This window comes from Anomaloglossus baeobatrachus, chromosome 3, assembly GCF_048569485.1.
Source record: "Anomaloglossus baeobatrachus isolate aAnoBae1 chromosome 3, aAnoBae1.hap1, whole genome shotgun sequence".
In the NCBI taxonomy this organism is placed as follows: Eukaryota; Metazoa; Chordata; class Amphibia; order Anura; family Aromobatidae; genus Anomaloglossus; species Anomaloglossus baeobatrachus.
Window position 1 is genome coordinate 366,140,618 of NC_134355.1, and position 18,256 is coordinate 366,158,873.

At 43.3% G+C, this 18,256-nt stretch overlaps 1 protein-coding gene across 3 annotated transcripts in view; it reads right to left on the reverse strand.

Annotated features, from left to right (window-relative positions):
* ORC3 (origin recognition complex subunit 3) overlaps positions 1 to 18,256 on the reverse strand; it is a 172,238-nt gene that overhangs the window by 62,450 nt on the left and 91,532 nt on the right. For all 3 annotated transcript variants that reach the window (XM_075340142.1, XM_075340143.1, XM_075340144.1), the window contains exons 11-12: positions 7,577 to 7,710; positions 6,491 to 6,554 (exon numbers count right to left, since the gene is read on the reverse strand). In XM_075340142.1, coding sequence (XP_075196257.1) covers positions 6,491 to 6,554; positions 7,577 to 7,710 — 198 coding nt within the window. The remainder of the gene's footprint in view (positions 1 to 6,490; positions 6,555 to 7,576; positions 7,711 to 18,256) is intronic.

Here is an 18,256-nt window from a genome sequence, read left to right on the forward strand (position 1 = left end):
AAACGTGGTAAAAAACGCCAGAAAAACCGCAGCAAAAACGTCTAGGGCGCAAAGGGCCTTACCAGCTGGTGGTTATGTACAAAGACAAGAGGGATGTCCTTTTCTTGACCACAACACAGTGATGACAGCACCCCGATTGCTGTACAAGATACCAGTACATAAATCCACAAACCAGACTGAGTCCTTTGGTACAATAAAAACATGGGTGGAGTTGATCTCTCTGATCAAGTCTGACAATGCCATACAGAATACAAACGGGTGGTGCAAAAACAAAAAGCTGGTAGTGCACATCGAACAGATGACACAATAAAACACTTCTGTGCCAGCACAATATGCAGGCCATACAGGGACCTTCCTTCAGTCTCAGGAGGTAGTGATCAAGGCCCTAATGTTTGGAAGTCAGGAAGGAGACTACCTATGAAACTGAAGGTGCTTGTCTTATACGTACTAGTAAACTTTTGACTTTGCAAGAAACTACCGTATTTTTCGGACCATAAGACGCACTTTTTTCCCCCCAAATGTTGGGGGAAAGTGGGGGGTGCGTCTTATGGTCTGAATGTGGCTGCGGGGAATGAGGGTGCTGCGGTACAGCGGGTCATCGGGGGCACGAGCAGGCTGTAGCAGCCTGCCGTGACCACGTGGACCCGCTCATTTAATATGCACGCCCATCCCCCGCCCATCATCCCTCAGCGCTGAAGCAGGCATTGACAGGTGGGCGGGATGATGGGCAGGGGATAAACAGCCGGCTCGCATGATCACCCCTGGCAACTACGGCCTGGAGTGATCATGTGCGACAGTATTCACTGCCCCCCGCGCATCATCATCAGCGCGGGGAGCAGTGAATCAGTGTACAGTACTCACCGTTCTCCTGCAGCACCGCTCGTCCTCCCGTCTGTGTCAGCGGCAGCGCCGCTGAGTGGAGCCATCCCCGTTACCTTGCTGTATCGCGATCATCTCCTGTGCCGTCGGCTGGGTGGAGACTAGCGGCGCGCACAGCGATGACGTCATCGCGGTGCGCACGTGTCCACACGCAACCGTCACCGGCACAGACACAGGAGATGATCGCGATGCAGCAGGGTAACGGGGACGGCTCCTCTCAGCGGCGCTGCCGCTGACACAGACGGGAGGACAAGTGATGCTGCAGGAGAACAGGGACGGCACCACTCAGCGGCGCTGCCGCTGACACAGACCGGAGGACGAGCGATGCTGCAGGGAGTGAGGTGAGCTGAGGTGAGTATGAACGTTTATTTTTTTTTATGTGCCACAGGATGCGGCCATACACCAGGATGGGGGTCATATCAGCAGGATGGGGTCATCTGAGCAGGATGGGGTCATCTGAGCAGGATGGGGTCATATCAGCAGGATGGGGTCATATCAGCAGGATGGGGTCATATCAGCAGGATGGGGTCATCTGAGCAGGATGGGGTCATCTGAGCAGGATGGGGTCATCTGAGCAGGATGGGGTCATCTGAGCAGGATGGGGTCATCTGAGCAGGATGGGGTCATCTGAGCAGGATGGGGTCATCTGAGCAGGATGAGGTCAAACGAGCAGGATGGGGTCAGCTGAGGAGGATGGGGTCATATCAGCAGGATGGGGTCATATCAGCAGGATGGGGTCATATCAGCAGGATGGGGTCATCTGAGCAGGATGGGGTCATCTGAGCAGGATGGGGTCATACGAGCAGGATGGGGTCATACGAGCAGGATGGGGTCATCTGAGGAGGATGGGGTCATATCAGCAGGATGGGCGCATATGCCATGATGGGTTATATAGCAGGATGCGGCCATATGCCAGTATATAGCAGGATGCGGCCATATGGCAGGATGACGGTATATAGCAGGATGAGGGACATATACTGTATATACAAGGCAGGAGGATCATTACCAGGATGCGGCACCTTAGTAGATAATTTGGGACATTACCCCCATAACAGAGTCAGCAGCAGATCCTCGCCCTATAACAGTGTATCATGACCACATTTTTTGCTTAAAATTTTATTTTCCTATTTTCTTCCTCTAAAACCAGGGTCCGTCTTATAGTCCGGTGCGTCTTATAGTCCGAAAAATACGGTAATCATTTTTATGATACATAAATCAAGATATTTAGATAGAAGATAAAATATATTTATTGGAATACCACTTTAGAACACAAGAAACTGTAATAAATTGTAAATATGTTATACAATATGTAATATACAGTAGATTACATATATATCTTGTGTGTGCATGTATAATATATATATATATATATAATTACATAGTGTATTACATATTTACAATTTATTACAGTTTTTTGTGTTCTAAAGTTGTATTCCAATAAATATATTTTATGTTCTATCCAAATATCTTGATTATTGTATCATAACAATGATTACATGTCTGATGTTCACATTGTGCTACAATAAATTTTTCACTTAGATATAAGCATTATACTAAATGTTATTATTTAGTATGTTTTTGTTGAAAACTGTTTTTTTTACCAATAACATAGTGTATTACATAGTGTTATATATAACACTATGTAATACACTATGAAAGTGGCAAAAAACAGTTTTCAACAAAAACATACAAAATAACATTTGTGCAGTCTATGAATTTGTTGTAAGAAATAGAATTGCCTCCATCAGATCCTCCTTCGCAGATGACCTCAAATCTGACCTAATAATTTTAAGGCTGGAGAACAACCTCTCTACAGTAACTTGGGTTGGAGGCAAAGCCGTAACCACATGGGCAACATCTCTAACAATTTCCGGGTATAAAGGAATTGCCTCATGCACAGTCAGTTTTGATGAATGGTTACATTTTTCTATTTCTTTGAGAGCAAGTGAAAAATTTTACTGAAATCTGGCCAATCTGCTGCTATAGGAGACAGCGTGAAATCTTTTTCCTTGCGGCAACACTTTGCCTGCTCCACGTCATCCAAATACTTGTCATAGTTAAACTCCTCATCTGATGAGGATGAAGATTTGGCAGCAGTAGCACTGTCAGGCCCCAAGTCCTCTTGCACCTGGCAGTCCTGTAGCGGCTCATCCTAACTGCTACCTCACTCAAAGCTTCTTTTCCTTTAGTAAGCTGTTGATCATTAAGCAGTATACGATTACTTGGGTCCACAAAAACAGCTGCCAGAAGAATTTTATTTTCCAATAGCTGTGTCTCTCTCCGTTTCATTGAAGCCGAAATGCCGTCCGGGATTAAGCCTCCTCTTTGGGACAGGCAAAATAGCAAGTTCTTCCACTCCCTTATGAAAATGCCAGGAGTTAAATCCTCAACTTGTAATTTTTTAGTCACGGTAAATGGGTGATTAAGCAATTCCTTCAATTCAGCCACCCGTGTCCATTGACCTTCATTTAAGGTGACTTGAGGGTCCACCATATCTATAAGAAAAACGGTTTTAGTTCAAGCAATCGCTCAGTCATTAAATAAGTGCTGCCTCACCGAGTGGCTTGATCAACAATTGCCCCTTTCCCAGCATGTCTCTTCAAGATGGAATCAATTTTAGGGGTTCTGGTGGCAATAACCAACTTCCTCACTTTTCCAATCAGATTTCTAGCATGTCCGCCCAGTTGCACACATCCGGCTTTTCGCTGGTTTCGCGGATGTGGTGCAAGCCAGTACAGTATTATACAGTGCAGTGGCAGCGCCACAACTTGCGTGTCATATGCTCCGGTCACATTAAAGCATGTAACCGTTGTTTGTCGCGCTGCCACTGTAATGTATACACTGTACTGGAGTGCGCCACATCCGCCAAACCGGCGAAAAGACGGATGTGTGAAACCGGGGTCCCTCTTGCAGACTATCTCTTATTGCCAGCTCAAGCGTGTGCACAACACAGCACATGTGATGAATATGAAAGTGTTTTGAAGCAGCTTCAACAAGATCATCTAATCCTAAAGTATAATTTTGCTGTTCTTCTGTTGTAATATCTGTTTGTTCCTCAGTTACATGAACAGCAGTGTGGCCTTCCATCTCAGACATACTAAATTCTAAATTTTCTTCTAGCTGTTGTTCATTACTCTCATTCATCAGTTTAATTGTACTTATGTTTGAAGCATTGTTCATTACATGAGCAGGATGGGAGTATATGAGCAGGATGGGAGTATATGAGCTGGACGGGGTCATATCAGCAGGATGGGGTCATATCAGCAGGATGGGGTCATATCAGCAGGATGGGGGTATATTATGAGCAGGATGGGGTCATATGAGCAGGATGGGGGTATATGATGAGCAGGATGGGGGTATATGATGAGCAGGATGGGGGTATATTATGAGCAGGATGGGGGTATATTATGAGCAGGATGGGGGTATATTATGAGCAGGATGGGGGTATATAGCAGGATGGGGCCATATGCCATGATGGGTTATATAGCAGGATGCGGCCATATGCCAGTATATAGCAGGATGCGGCCATATGGCAGGATGACGGTATATAGCAGGATGAGGGACATATACTGTATATACAAGGCAGGAGGATCATTACCAGGATGCGGCACCTTAGTAGATAATTTGGGACATTACCCCCATAACAGTGTCAGCAGCAGATCCTCGCCCCATAACAGTGTGTCATGACCACATTTTTTGCTTAAAATTTTATTTTCCTATTTTCCTCCTCTAAAACCAGGGTGCGTCTTATAGTCCGAAAAATACGGTAATAAAAATGCCTTAAAACACTCTCTCTCTCCTTATTCTGGCATTTGGCAAATATAAAGAATTTTGGTTTTTAATTGACCAAAAACAGGAAAGGTTTATTCTGATTTCATGTCAGATAGTGAGAAAAACATGCATATGTGTCTTTTTAAATAGTGAATGTAAACTTCTGGTTTCAACTTTATGTACTGAAAAAGGCGGCGAGTAAAAACTATAGTTTGTCCCACAAAAATAAGTGCTCAAGTCTATTGCTCAAAAAAAATAAATAAAAATTATAGCTCTAAGAATATGGCAACACCAATTTATTTTTCAGTAAAAAATTGGTATCATCACAACAGCACTAACCCGTAAAATAAAGGTACTGTCATTTTTACTGTGCAGTAAACATATTAAAACACCCAAAAAATAACAGTAGAAATGTTGCTTAGGTTAAGGCGCAGGGTGAGGAGGAAACAATGAACGCTATAAACTTAAAGTGGCATTGTGCTTTAATTGTAGCACAAAGAAGCAATCCAAGTAAATCACTTATAACTGCGTATAATTAACTAACAGACCTATAGCATCCAATTCAGAAAAGTTTGTAAAGTGATCTGTAAATAGCCGCAAGAATGGTTAAAAACACATTTAGAAAATGCCTATAAGATAACACAGTGTAATTATGGCTAGAACAGAAGACACTATTTTATCTGGCATAACAGGAAATTTAGCATTTGGTAATAAAAATAAAGATTTGCATTATGATAAATATTTAAACTGAGCAAAAAGAATAATTCTGTTTTAAATGGCAGGCATCTTCAACACCCATCTCCAATAGGCATGAAGATGAGGACAAAACTGGTCTGAGCTTGGAAAAGATGATCTGGACAGTGTTAAGGTCCAGTCACACATAACGAGATTGTTAACGAGATTGTTACTACGTCACAGTTTCCGGATCGTTGTTAAATTGTTGGTGAGATCGTTGGTGAGATGTCACACAGTCATTTTCCCAACGACTTTAGTAACCTGTATAACGAGCTCGTTGGTCGTTGGGACCCCGTCACACAGCAGCTATGTAACGATTCTGTTCTCGAATAGGGGCGTAGTGTTTGACGCTGTAAGCCACGTAGGCATGCATATGCGTCGCCTTTTCCACACCCCTCCGCTCCGATTGGTGGCCAATACTGCGTTCTGATTAGGCGGCCGGCCTAGAAGGCAACTTTGCATCGCTTCATCCTTTGTCCCTTTTAGAGCCTTGCTTTGAGGATAGAACCTGCGACTCCACCCGGATTCATTTGTACTTTGTTCCCGGTTACTTGCTTGCTTTTCTGATCGAAGCTCCATCTGCACCCGGATTCATCCCTCCTTCGTTCCCGAGTGTTTGCTTACTGTTCTCAGCGCCAACCAATCGGTGCAGAGGGAGCGCGGAAAAGGTGACGCAACTACACGCCTACGTGTCACACTTTAAGTTCTCATGTAGGTCGTTGGTAGGTGTCAAACATACAGATCCATCCTGCCCAGCAGGACTCCAACGAGCTAAAAATGGCCCAGGACATTCAGCAACGACCAACGATCTCACAGCAGGGGACAGAGCGTTGGTACGTGTCAAACATAACGAGATCGCTGGTGAAGTGGTTGTTTCGTCACGGAAACTGTGACGTAGCAACAATGTTGTTAGCGATCTCGTTATGTGTGAAGTGGCCTTTAAAGCAGGTTTAGGTACATTCATAGGATTATCTGATAATACAGAACCTAATGCTAATGCTGGAGTAAAGGAATTTTCAATAACAGTGCAATAACAATAAAAAATAAGCCAAACATAAAATAAAGGCACTCACTCACAGATACATCTGAAATACTGAGAAATTACCTTTAAATAGCTGTCATCAGTCAGAAGCTTCACTTGTGCCTCTGGTGTCTGACTTTCAACAAAACTGCAAGAAATGAAGACTAATGACACAAAAAATAGAATATAAAAATAGAGAGAAATAATGAGAATATCCCAGAGTGTTAGAATTGGGTCATTACCAGTAAAACTGTCTAAATTGGAATTTGTTTTTTCCTGTTGTTACCCACTCTTGATCAGTAGATTGTTTTAGACTACCAGAAATGCTGATAAAGTGGCGTATGTCTTTGGCCGGATGGAAAGAGGAAAATAAATTCTCCAGGGTTTGTCTTGTAACTCATCTTTATGCTCCCACTTGTAGACATGGCCATAAACGAGACAACTAGGAGTCTCATTTAACCTTTTCCTATCCTGAGTCCCCCCGGGGGGGGGGGGGTAAGGCATTCAAAATAATCCGTTAAACTCATTTGTCTCCTGGCAGGGGGCATCAATATTTCATGCGCATTTTACTGTCCCAAGTCCCTTCTAGCAAGCCACTGAGTGGAAAGTCCCTTTTCTAAGCATAGTAGGCAAAACTTTGCGCATATTGATATTTTTGGCAGTCAATGGTTGCATCTGTTCTTGACAACCTGACCAACACAGTTTTGTTTTCTTCTTGTGTTAAAGTGAAAATGGCTAAGAGATATCAAATCGAAGGTGCGTGAATCCGGACGAAGTAAGGCAGCGTGTAATCAATACTAGTGAAAGTAGTAATAGTGAGAGCGATTCGGACGATGGAAGTGAAGTTGTAGAGTTGTCACTGAGTGATGTTGAAAGCGCTTTTCTACCGATGTCAGCGATGAAGATTACGAGTTCACGGAGGTAGACGCCGATGGGTGGCAATGAATGTTGTCTTCTGCCAATGGGTTTAAGCAGATTTCGTTTTCACTACCGAACGCTGGAATAAATATAACTGATGACGACCTATAATAGGTTTTCATTGGGCGAAACAGGAAATTGTATTGGATGGGAAAAGATTGAGCAATTTACAATAGGCGTTTCAACATTAAGCTATTGCTACGGAGAGATTTTGACCAGTTTTGGCACTCATTCAGTACACGTCTTCCATACCTCATGAAAGATGCCAAATGTCGAATGTTTTCACACTGACTATGTGATAAGGTCTTCACTCTCTGTTTTATCTCCTGAACGTCACAACATAAAACACTCAATGGCTGAGAGTTAAAATGCTCAATCACAGAAAGCTGGGGAAAAAAAAGGAAAAGAAAATAATGACCACACGTCTAAAACTACATCATCACCATGAAGTAACACAAAAATAAAAGTTCCACCAGAATGAAAAGACATAACTGGATACCTCCACGTCTTAGGCAGCTTTCACAGTGTTCCACCCTCATTCAGTGGTCTGGGGGGGCAGACATCAGACGCAGTCTATTACGCCTGGTGTCCACCTCTAATAGGCATATACTCCCGAAAATGGTGCACAACAGAGCACATGGTGACTCTGACTGCATCATAATAGTCAGTGACCCAGTCGGGGCATACATTAGAAACCCATTTTGTGAGGAAATCGGACAGAAGCCCCAACAGGACCACTGAATGGGGAGAGGAACATAGCGTGAAAGTGGTTTTATAGATCATCCATTCTAGAATACATCTAGAGGTTCATATCTATATGTTTAGATGTTCACCTCTATTTCTCTTATCAGTTTGGAAAACTGAAAAATAGAAATTTAGGCCACCTGCATACACAGCAAGTTTTCTGTTGGCTAGAGAACTGCAAAATCAATCATAAAACTGGAAAAATAATTAAGTAGACAACATACTGTTTTTTATTTGTTTGTGAGGCTGCATACACAACTCAGAGATTGGTTACACATGCATTACAGGGGGATTATTTATAAAACCCTAGCGACAGATGCCCTAGCACCTCCTTACAAAACCCGTGTCACAGTGAAACGCGCATCAAGTTGGGGCTTTCCTGAGGTTACTACCTCACGTTCATCAACATGGCTACAAGTAATTTCTAACTTCTGTTATGGCCAAGCTGCTGCTTTAATGACTGAGTGGGGATATAAACGTAAGTCTATATGGGTTCTGATTATACAGGCTAGTATCTCATAACATACAATGCCTTGCGAAAGTAAATAAATAAAAATAAATCTTTATTTTTATATAGCGCTAACATATTGCGCAGCGCTTTATATACATCAGGAACACTGTCCCCATTGGGGCTCACAATCTAAAGTCCCTATCAGTATGTCTTTGGAGTGTGGGAGGAAACCAGAGGAAACCCACGCAAACACGGGGAGAACATACAAACTCCTTGCAGATGGTGTCCTTGGTGGGATTCGAACCCAGGACCCAACACTGCAAGACTGCAGTGCTAACCACTGAGCCACCGTGCCACCCTAGTATTCGGCTCCCTTGACTATTTTAACCTTTTCCCACATTTCAGGCTCCAAACATAAAGATAACAATTTTAATGATATGGTGATCAACAACAAGTGGGACACAATTGTGAAGTTGAACGAAATGTATTGCTTATTTTAAACTTTTGTAGAAAACAATAAACTGAAAATTGAGACGTGCAATATTATTCGTCCCCTTTACTTTCAGTGCAGCAAACTCACTCCATAAGTTTATTGAGGATCTCTGAATGATCCAATGTTGTCCTAAATGACTGATGATGATAAATATAATCCACCTGTGTGTAATCAAGTCTCTGTATAAATGCACCTGCTTTGTAATAGTCTCAGTGTTGTGTTTAAAGCACAGAGTGCATCATGAAGACCAATGAACACAACAGGCAGGTCCATGATACTGTTGTGGAGAAGTTTAAAGCCGGATTTGGTTAGAAAAAGATTTCCAAAACTTTAAAACATCTCAAGAAGGCCTGTGCAAGCGATCATATTGAAATGGAAGGAGTATCATACCCCTGCAAATCTACCAAGACCTGGCCGTCCATCCAAACTTTCATCTCAAACAAGGAGAAGACTGATCAGAGATGCAGCCAAGAGGCCCATAATCACTCTGCATGAACTGCAGAGATCTACAGCTGAGGTGGGAGAGTATGTCCATAGGACAACAATCAGTCGTACACTGCACAAATCTGGCCTTTATGGAAGAGTGGCAAGAAGAAAGCAATTTCTCAAAGATATCCATAAAAAGTGTTGTTTAAAGTTTGCCACAAGCCACCTGGGAGACACACTAAACATATGGAAGAAGGTGCTCTGGTCAGAGAAAACCAAAATCGATATGTTTGGCGTAAAAGCAACACAGCTCATCACCCTGAACACACCATCCCCACTGTCAAACATGTTGGTGGCAGCAACATAGTTTGGGCCTGCTTTTCTTCAGCAGGGACAGGGAAGATGGTTAAAATTGATGGGAAGATGGATGGAGTCAAATACAGGACCATTCTTGAAAACAACCTGTTGGAGTCTGCAAAAGACCTGAGACTGGGCTGGAGATTTGTCTTTCAACAAGACAATGATCCCAAACATAAAGCAAAATCTACAATGGAATGGTTCACAAATAAACGTATCCAGGTGTTAGAATGGCCAAGTCAAAGTCCAGACCTGAATCCAATCGAGAATCTGTGGAAACAGCTGAAAAACTGATAGAGGCATACCCCAAGCAACTTGCAGCTGTAATCGAAGGAAAAGGTGGTGCTACAAAGTATTAACTTAAAGGGGCTGAATAATATTGCACGCCCCCCATTTTAAATTCATTATTTTTTATAAAAGTTTAAAATAAGCAATACATTTCGTTCAACTTCACAATTGTGTCCCACTTGTTGTTGATTCTTCACCATAACATTAAAATTTTTTATCTTTATGTTTGAAGCCTGAAATGTGGGAAAAGGTTTCCAAGGCACTGTACATAGTTTAATTTTTCTTAGTCATCATTCACAAGTTTTTACACCTTTATATGGGTTAAGTGCAAAAGTACGGTACTATCAAAGTGATATACATTTGATTATATTTAAGTATACAGTTAGTATCTTAGGACACGTAACTTAAAATGGCAAAGTCACGTCACTGATAATTCAGTGGAGTTTTCAGTGTGCTTAATAGCGCTGCTAAATTTGAATCAGATGGCCACTTACCTTTTTTTTATTTGATCAGTGAATAGTACTTTTTTCTGCACTTTCACATAAGGTCAGAGCAATTTAACTACCTAGTGAATATGCATTGAAGCATATCCAGATATACAGTGCCTTGCAAAAGTATTAAACCCCTTACAGGTTTTTGTATTTTGCTACCTCACAACCTGGAATTTAACTTTTTTTTTTTTTTTATAGGGTTTGCATGACTTTACTTAAAGAACATGCCTACAACTGTGAACAATTGTTTTTCTTTTTATTGCGAAGCAAACAAATAGGACAAAACAACTGAAAATTTCAGTGTGCAGAACTATTTACCCCAGTAAAGTCAGTACTTTGTAGAGCCTCCTTTTATGGTGATAACAGCAGCAAGTTGCTTTGATTAAGATGAGCTTTCCATATCTTGTCACTGGGATTTTTTTTGCGCATTCCTCAAGGCAAAACTGCTTCAACTCCTTCAAGTTAGATGATTCCTCTGCTGAACAGTGATCTTCAAGTACGACCACAGATTCTCAATTGGAATTAATGCCTGAGCTGTGACTAGGCCACTCCAATAGAGTTACACATTTACCCTTAAACCACTGGAATGTTGCTTTAGCAGTATGCTTTGGGTCATTATCTTCTTGTATGTGAACCTCCATCCTAGTCTCAAATCATGGACAGAAACATTTTGCTCAAGAATATTCCTATATTCCACACCATCCATCTTACCCTCAATCAGGGCTGTGGAGTCGGTAAGCCAAACCTTCGACTCCGACTCCTCAATTTCCCTTGCACCGACTCCACGACTCCGACATATATTGCTTATAGTTAAGTGAAAAAGTTATTGTAGTACAATGTGAACATCAGACATTTACCGTATTTTTCGGACCATAATACGCACTTTTTTCCCCCCAAATGTTGGGGGAAAGTGGGGGGTGCGTCTTATGGTCTGAATGTGGCTGCGGGGAATGAGGGTGCTGCGGTGGAGCGGGTCATCGGGGGCACGAGCAGGCTGTAGCAGCCTGCCGTGATCACGTGGATCCGCTCATTAATATGCACGCCCATCCCCTGCCCATCATCCCTCAGCGCTGAAGCAGGCACTGACAGGTGGGCAGGATGATGGGCGGAGGATAAACAGCCGGCCCGCATGATCATCCCTGGCAACTACGGCCTGGAGTGATCATATGCGTCTGTATTCACTGCTCCCCGCACATCATTATCAGCGCGGGGAGCAGTGAATCAGTGTACAGCACTCGCCGTTCCCTGCAGCATCGCTCGTCCTCCAGTCTGTGTCAGCGGCAGCGCCGCTGAGTGGAGCCATCCCCGTTACCCTGCTGCATCGCGATCATCTTCTGTGTCTGTGCTGGCGGCTGAGTGGAGACTAGCGGCGCGCACAGCGATGACATCATGGCGCAGCAGGGTAACGGGGACGGCTCCACTCAGCGGCGCTGCCGCTGACACAGACGGGAGGACAAGCGATGCTGGAGGGAGTGAGGTAAGGTGAGGTGAGTATGAATGTTTATTTTTTTTATGTGCCACAGGATGCGGCCATACACCAGGATGGGGGTATATAATGAGCAGGATGGGGTCATACACCAGGATGGGGGTATATTATGAGCAGGATGGGGTTATATGAGTAGGATGGGGTCATATGAGCAGGATGGGGTCATATCAGCAGGATGGGGTCATATGAGCAGGATGGGGTCATATGAGCAGGATGGGGTCATATGAGCAGGATGGGGTCATATGAGCAGGATGGGGTCATATGAGCAGGATGGGGTCATATGAGCAGGATGGGGTCATATGAGCAGGATGGGGTCATATGAGCAGGATGGGGTCATATGAGCAGGATGGGGTCATATGAGCAGGATGGGGTCATATGAGCAGGATGGGGTCATATGAGCAGGATGGGGTCATATGAGCAGGATGGGGTCATATGAGCAGGATGGGGTCATATGAGCAGGATGGGGTCATATGAGCAGGATGGGGTCATATGAGCAGGATGGGGTCATATGAGCAGGATGGGGTCATATGAGCAGGATGGGGTCATATGAGCAGGATGGGGTCATATGAGCAGGATGGGGTCATATGAGCAGGATGGGAGTATATGAGCAGGATGGGAGTATATGAGCTGGACGGGGTCATATCAGCAGGATGGGGTCATATCAGCAGGATGGGGTCATATCAGCAGGATGGGGGTATATTATGAGCAGGATGGGGTCATATGAGCAGGATGGGGGTATATGATGAGCAGGATGGGGGTATATGATGAGCAGGATGGGGGTATATTATGAGCAGGATGGGGGTATATTATGAGCAGGATGGGGGTATATTATGAGCAGGATGGGGGTATACAGCAGGATGGGGCCATATGCCATGATGGGTTATATAGCAGGATGCGGCCATATGCCAGTATATAGCAGGATGCGGCCATATGGCAGGATGACGGTATATAGCAGGATGAGGGACATATACTGTATATACAAGGCAGGAGGATCATTACCAGGATGCGGCACCTTAGTAGATAATTTGGGACATTACCCCCATAACAGAGTCAGCAGCAGATCCTCGCCCTATAACAGTGTATCATGACCACATTTTTTGCTTAAAATTTTATTTTCCTATTTTCTTCCTCTAAAACCAGGGTCCGTCTTATAGTCCGGTGCGTCTTATAGTCCGAAAAATACGGTAATCATTTTTATGATACATAAATCAAGATATTTAGATAGAAGATAAAATATATTTATTGGAATACCACTTTAGAACACAAGAAACTGTAATAAATTGTAAATATGTTATACAATATGTAATATACAGTAGATTACATATATATCTTGTGTGTGCATGTATAATATATATATATATATATATATATAATTACATAGTGTATTACATATTTACAATTTATTACAGTTTTTTGTGTTCTAAAGTTGTATTCCAATAAATATATTTTATGTTCTATCCAAATATCTTGATTATTGTATCATAACAATGATTAAATGTCTGATGTTCACATTGTGCTACAATAAATTTTTCACTTAGATATAAGCATTATACTAAATGTTATTATTTAGTATGTTTTTGTTGAAAACTGTTTTTTTACCAATAACATAGTGTATTACATAGTGTTATATATAACACTATGTAATACACTATGAAAGTGGCAAAAAACAGTTTTCAACAAAAACATACAAAATAACATTTGTGCAGTCTATGAATTTGTTGTAAGAAATAGAATTGCCTCCATCAGATCCTCCTTCGCAGATGACCTCAAATCTGACCTAATAATTTTAAGGCTGGAGAACAACCTCTCTACAGTAACTTGGGTTGGAGGCAAAGCCGTAACCACATGGGCAACATCTCTAACAATTTCCGGGTATAAAGGAATTGCCTCATGCACAGTCAGTTTTGATGAATGGTTACATTTTTCTATTTCTTTGAGAGCAAGTGAAAAATTTTACTGAAATCTGGCCAATCTGCTGCTATAGGAGACAGCGTGAAATCTTTTTCCTTGCGGCAACACTTTGCCTGCTCCACGTCATCCAAATACTTGTCATAGTTAAACTCCTCATCTGATGAGGATGAAGATTTGGCAGCAGTAGCACTGTCAGGCCCCAAGTCCTCTTGCACCTGGCAGTCCTGTAGCGGCTCATCCTAACTGCTACCTCACTCAAAGCTTCTTTTCCTTTAGTAAGCTGTTGATCATTAAGCAGTATACGATTACTTGGGTCCACAAAAACAGCTGCCAGAAGAATTTTATTTTCCAATAGCTGTGTCTCTCTCCGTTTCATTGAAGCCGAAATGCCGTCCGGGATTAAGCCTCCTCTTTGGGACAGGCAAAATAGCAAGTTCTTCCACTCCCTTATGAAAATGCCAGGAGTTAAATCCTCAACTTGTAATTTTTTAGTCACGGTAAATGGGTGATTAAGCAATTCCTTCAATTCAGCCACCCGTGTCCATTGACCTTCATTTAAGGTGACTTGAGGGTCCACCATATCTATAAGAAAAACGGTTTTAGTTCAAGCAATCGCTCAGTCATTAAATAAGTGCTGCCTCACCGAGTGGCTTGATCAACAATTGCCCCTTTCCCAGCATGTCTCTTCAAGATGGAATCAATTTTAGGGGTTCTGGTGGCAATAACCAACTTCCTCACTTTTCCAATCAGATTTCTAGCATGTCCGCCCAGTTGCACACATCCGGCTTTTCGCTGGTTTCGCGGATGTGGTGCAAGCCAGTACAGTATTATACAGTGCAGTGGCAGCGCCACAACTTGCGTGTCATATGCTCCGGTCACATTAAAGCATGTAACCGTTGTTTGTCGCGCTGCCACTGTAATGTATACACTGTACTGGAGTGCGCCACATCCGCCAAACCGGCGAAAAGACGGATGTGTGAAACCGGGGTCCCTCTTGCAGACTATCTCTTATTGCCAGCTCAAGCGTGTGCACAACACAGCACATGTGATGAATATGAAAGTGTTTTGAAGCAGCTTCAACAAGATCATCTAATCCTAAAGTATAATTTTGCTGTTCTTCTGTTGTAATATCTGTTTGTTCCTCAGTTACATGAACAGCAGTGTGGCCTTCCATCTCAGACATACTAAATTCTAAATTTTCTTCTAGCTGTTGTTCATTACTCTCATTCATCAGTTTAATTGTACTTATGTTTGAAGCATTGTTCATTACAATGGCAAGAACCTGTTCTTTTGTGCGTTCCTAATCTTGCAGAACTTTTTCCACTAAGGCCTGGAGAAACTGGCCGGTGTGATGAGCTTTAATATCTTTTACTGCCAGTGTCTTACTAACAATTTCTTTCTTGTCACAAACATATCGAAGATTGATGACAAAATAATTCAGTGAAATGCAGTGACTCTGGCATCCAGCAAAGGCAATGGGTGAAAAGATAGGACATTCAGACACAGCATTTTTGTGAGGATCCTCACAAAGAATGAGCATGTTAGTTTTTGGCGGTTTCCTAATCTGCTTTTGATATTGAAAGCATTATTTATGAGCTCAAAAACCTTTTAGGTGATGCGGTTTTTTAAAAAGCTGATCTGCTTTTGCAGCTGACAAACGTATCCTCAAAAAACGCAGCAAAAACGCTGTGTTTGAATGTAGCCTTAGATCAGGAATAGACCAGACATTTATATTACATTTCATAACTTTCCCAAATTCCTATGAAAAAAATGTCATCACACTCTGCATTGCACTACTGTCCCCAATTTATTATATATTGTCGGAGTCGGTGCATTTTATACCGACTCCACGACTCCGATTCCACAGCCCTGCCCTCAACTCAGACCATTTCCCCTGTCCCTGCAGCTGAAAAATATTACCACAGTATGAAGTTGCCACCACCATGTTTCACTGTGGGGATGGTGTTTTTAAGACATGTTTTACTTTGGTTTCCAAAAAATTAAATTATGGTCTCAGCTGACCACAGCACCTTCAACCATACATTTGAGAAGTCTCCGACATGTCTTTTGGCAAACTCAAAATGAAACTTCCAATTTTTGTTGGAAAGGCTTTTTTCTGGCCACTCTTCTATAAAGGCCTGCTCTATGGGGTGTAAGGCTACTTGTGGTGGTATGGACAGATACTCCTGTCTCTGCTTGGGAACTCTGCAGCTCCTTCAGGGTTACCTTTGATCTCTATGCTGCCTCTCTGATTAATGCCCTCCTTGACCGAGTTGAGAGTTTTGCTGGGTGGCTTTCTCTTGGCAGGTTTGTTATGGTACCATGTTCTTTCCATTTGATAATAATGGATTTGATGTTGCCACGGAGGAATCATCAAAGATTGGGATTTTTTTTTTTTTTTTACAATCCAACCCGGACTTGTACTTTTCAACAATTTTGTCTCTGTCTGGTTTGGAGATCTACTTGGTCTTCACTGTGTTGTTTGGTTAGTGGTGCCTCTTGCTACATGGTGTTGAAGCATCTGTGGCCTTTCTGAAAAGGTGTGTAAACACTGACAGACCATGGGACACAAATTGCACACAGGTGGACTTCCTTTCACTAAGCATCTGACTTATGAAGGAAATAGCTTGCGCCAGAAAATTGGGGGGCTTCATAGCAAAAGGGTGAATACATATGAACATGGCAAGTTCTATTTATTTTATCCCATAAATTTAATTTTTAACTATATTTTTCTCATTTCACTTTCCCAACTTAGACTATTTAGTGCTGATACATCACACTCAAATCGGATTACAAAAATATTTAAATACAGGTTGTAATGTAACAAAATAGGTAAAAAGCAAAAGGGGTGAATGCTTTTGCAAGACACTGTATATGTACTGTTAACTGTAATACCTCTATATATTTAAACAATAATATGTTTTTTCCTCTGTATCCCAACAAAGGGATTTTTAGTAATGTGCATAGTATTTAAAATGTATCAGTACAACAAAGATAAGGAATTTGTAAGACATGAGTGTTCACCATTTCTTGTAGGTTACATAATGCAAACATTAATGCATGCATAAATTATTATTATTATCTATATATATAATTGCCTCATTCTGTCTGTCTCTCTTGCTCCAAAATTGTGTCGTTACAGTGAGTGTCGTTACAGTGACAAGCATCGGATTGGCCGCTGGGCTGGCCCTGGCCCCGCCCCCCCCCGGATTGGCAGCTCGCCTCGGCCTGGCCCCGCCTCGCACACACATTGGCCCCTTGGCCAGGCCCCGCCCCCTCACGCATTGGACGCTCAGCCTGGCCCCGCCCCCATTCCCCGAACCGACATGGAGCCCCGCCGACAACCCCAGCAACACGAGGGTATGTGTCGGCTGGCCCCGACTCCCAGGTGAGTGCTGCACCCCCGGGAGCCCACACCAGCGTGTGTCGGCTGGGTTGCCGCCGTACGCTGGTAACCATGCTACATATCGGGTAACTATGGAAACCGCTTTCCATAGTTGCACACCCCCTACACTCTCTGTTCGCTCGGCCACGCCCCCCCACACGCTATGCCCGCTCGGCCACATATCTCAATGTGCTCTGCTCGCTCGGCCACGCCCCCCACACTGTGGCTGCTCGGCCACGCCCCCCCACACTGTGGCTGCTCGGCCACGCCCCCCACACACATTGGGCACCTATACACCTCCCCCCAGGACTACTCCACCTATTATACTCCTCTCCCCCAGGACTACTCCTCCTATTATACTCCTCTCCCCCCAGGACTACTCCTCCTATTATACTCCTCTCCCCCCAGGACTACTCCTCCTATTATACTCCTCTCCCCCCAGGACTACTCCTCCTATTATCCTCCTCTCCCCCCAGGACTACTCCTCCTATTATCCTCCTCTCCCTCCAGGACTACTCCTCCTCAGACTCCTCTCCCCCCAGGACTACTCCTCCTATTATACTCCTCTCCCCCCAGGACTACTCCTCCTATTATACTCCTCTCCCCCCAGGACTACTCCTCCTATTATACTCCTCTCCCCCAGGACTACTCCTCCTATTAGACACCTCCCCTAGGACTCCTCCTCCTATTATCCTCCTCTCCCCCCAGGACTACTCCTCCTATTAGACTCCTCTCCCCCCAGGACTACTACTCCTATTATACTCCTCTCCCCCCATGACTACTCTTCCTATTATAATCCTCTCTCCCCAGGACTATTCCTCCTATTATACTCCCCTCTCCCCAGGACTACTCCTATTATACTCCCCCAGGACTACTCCTATTATCCTCCTCTCTCCCCAG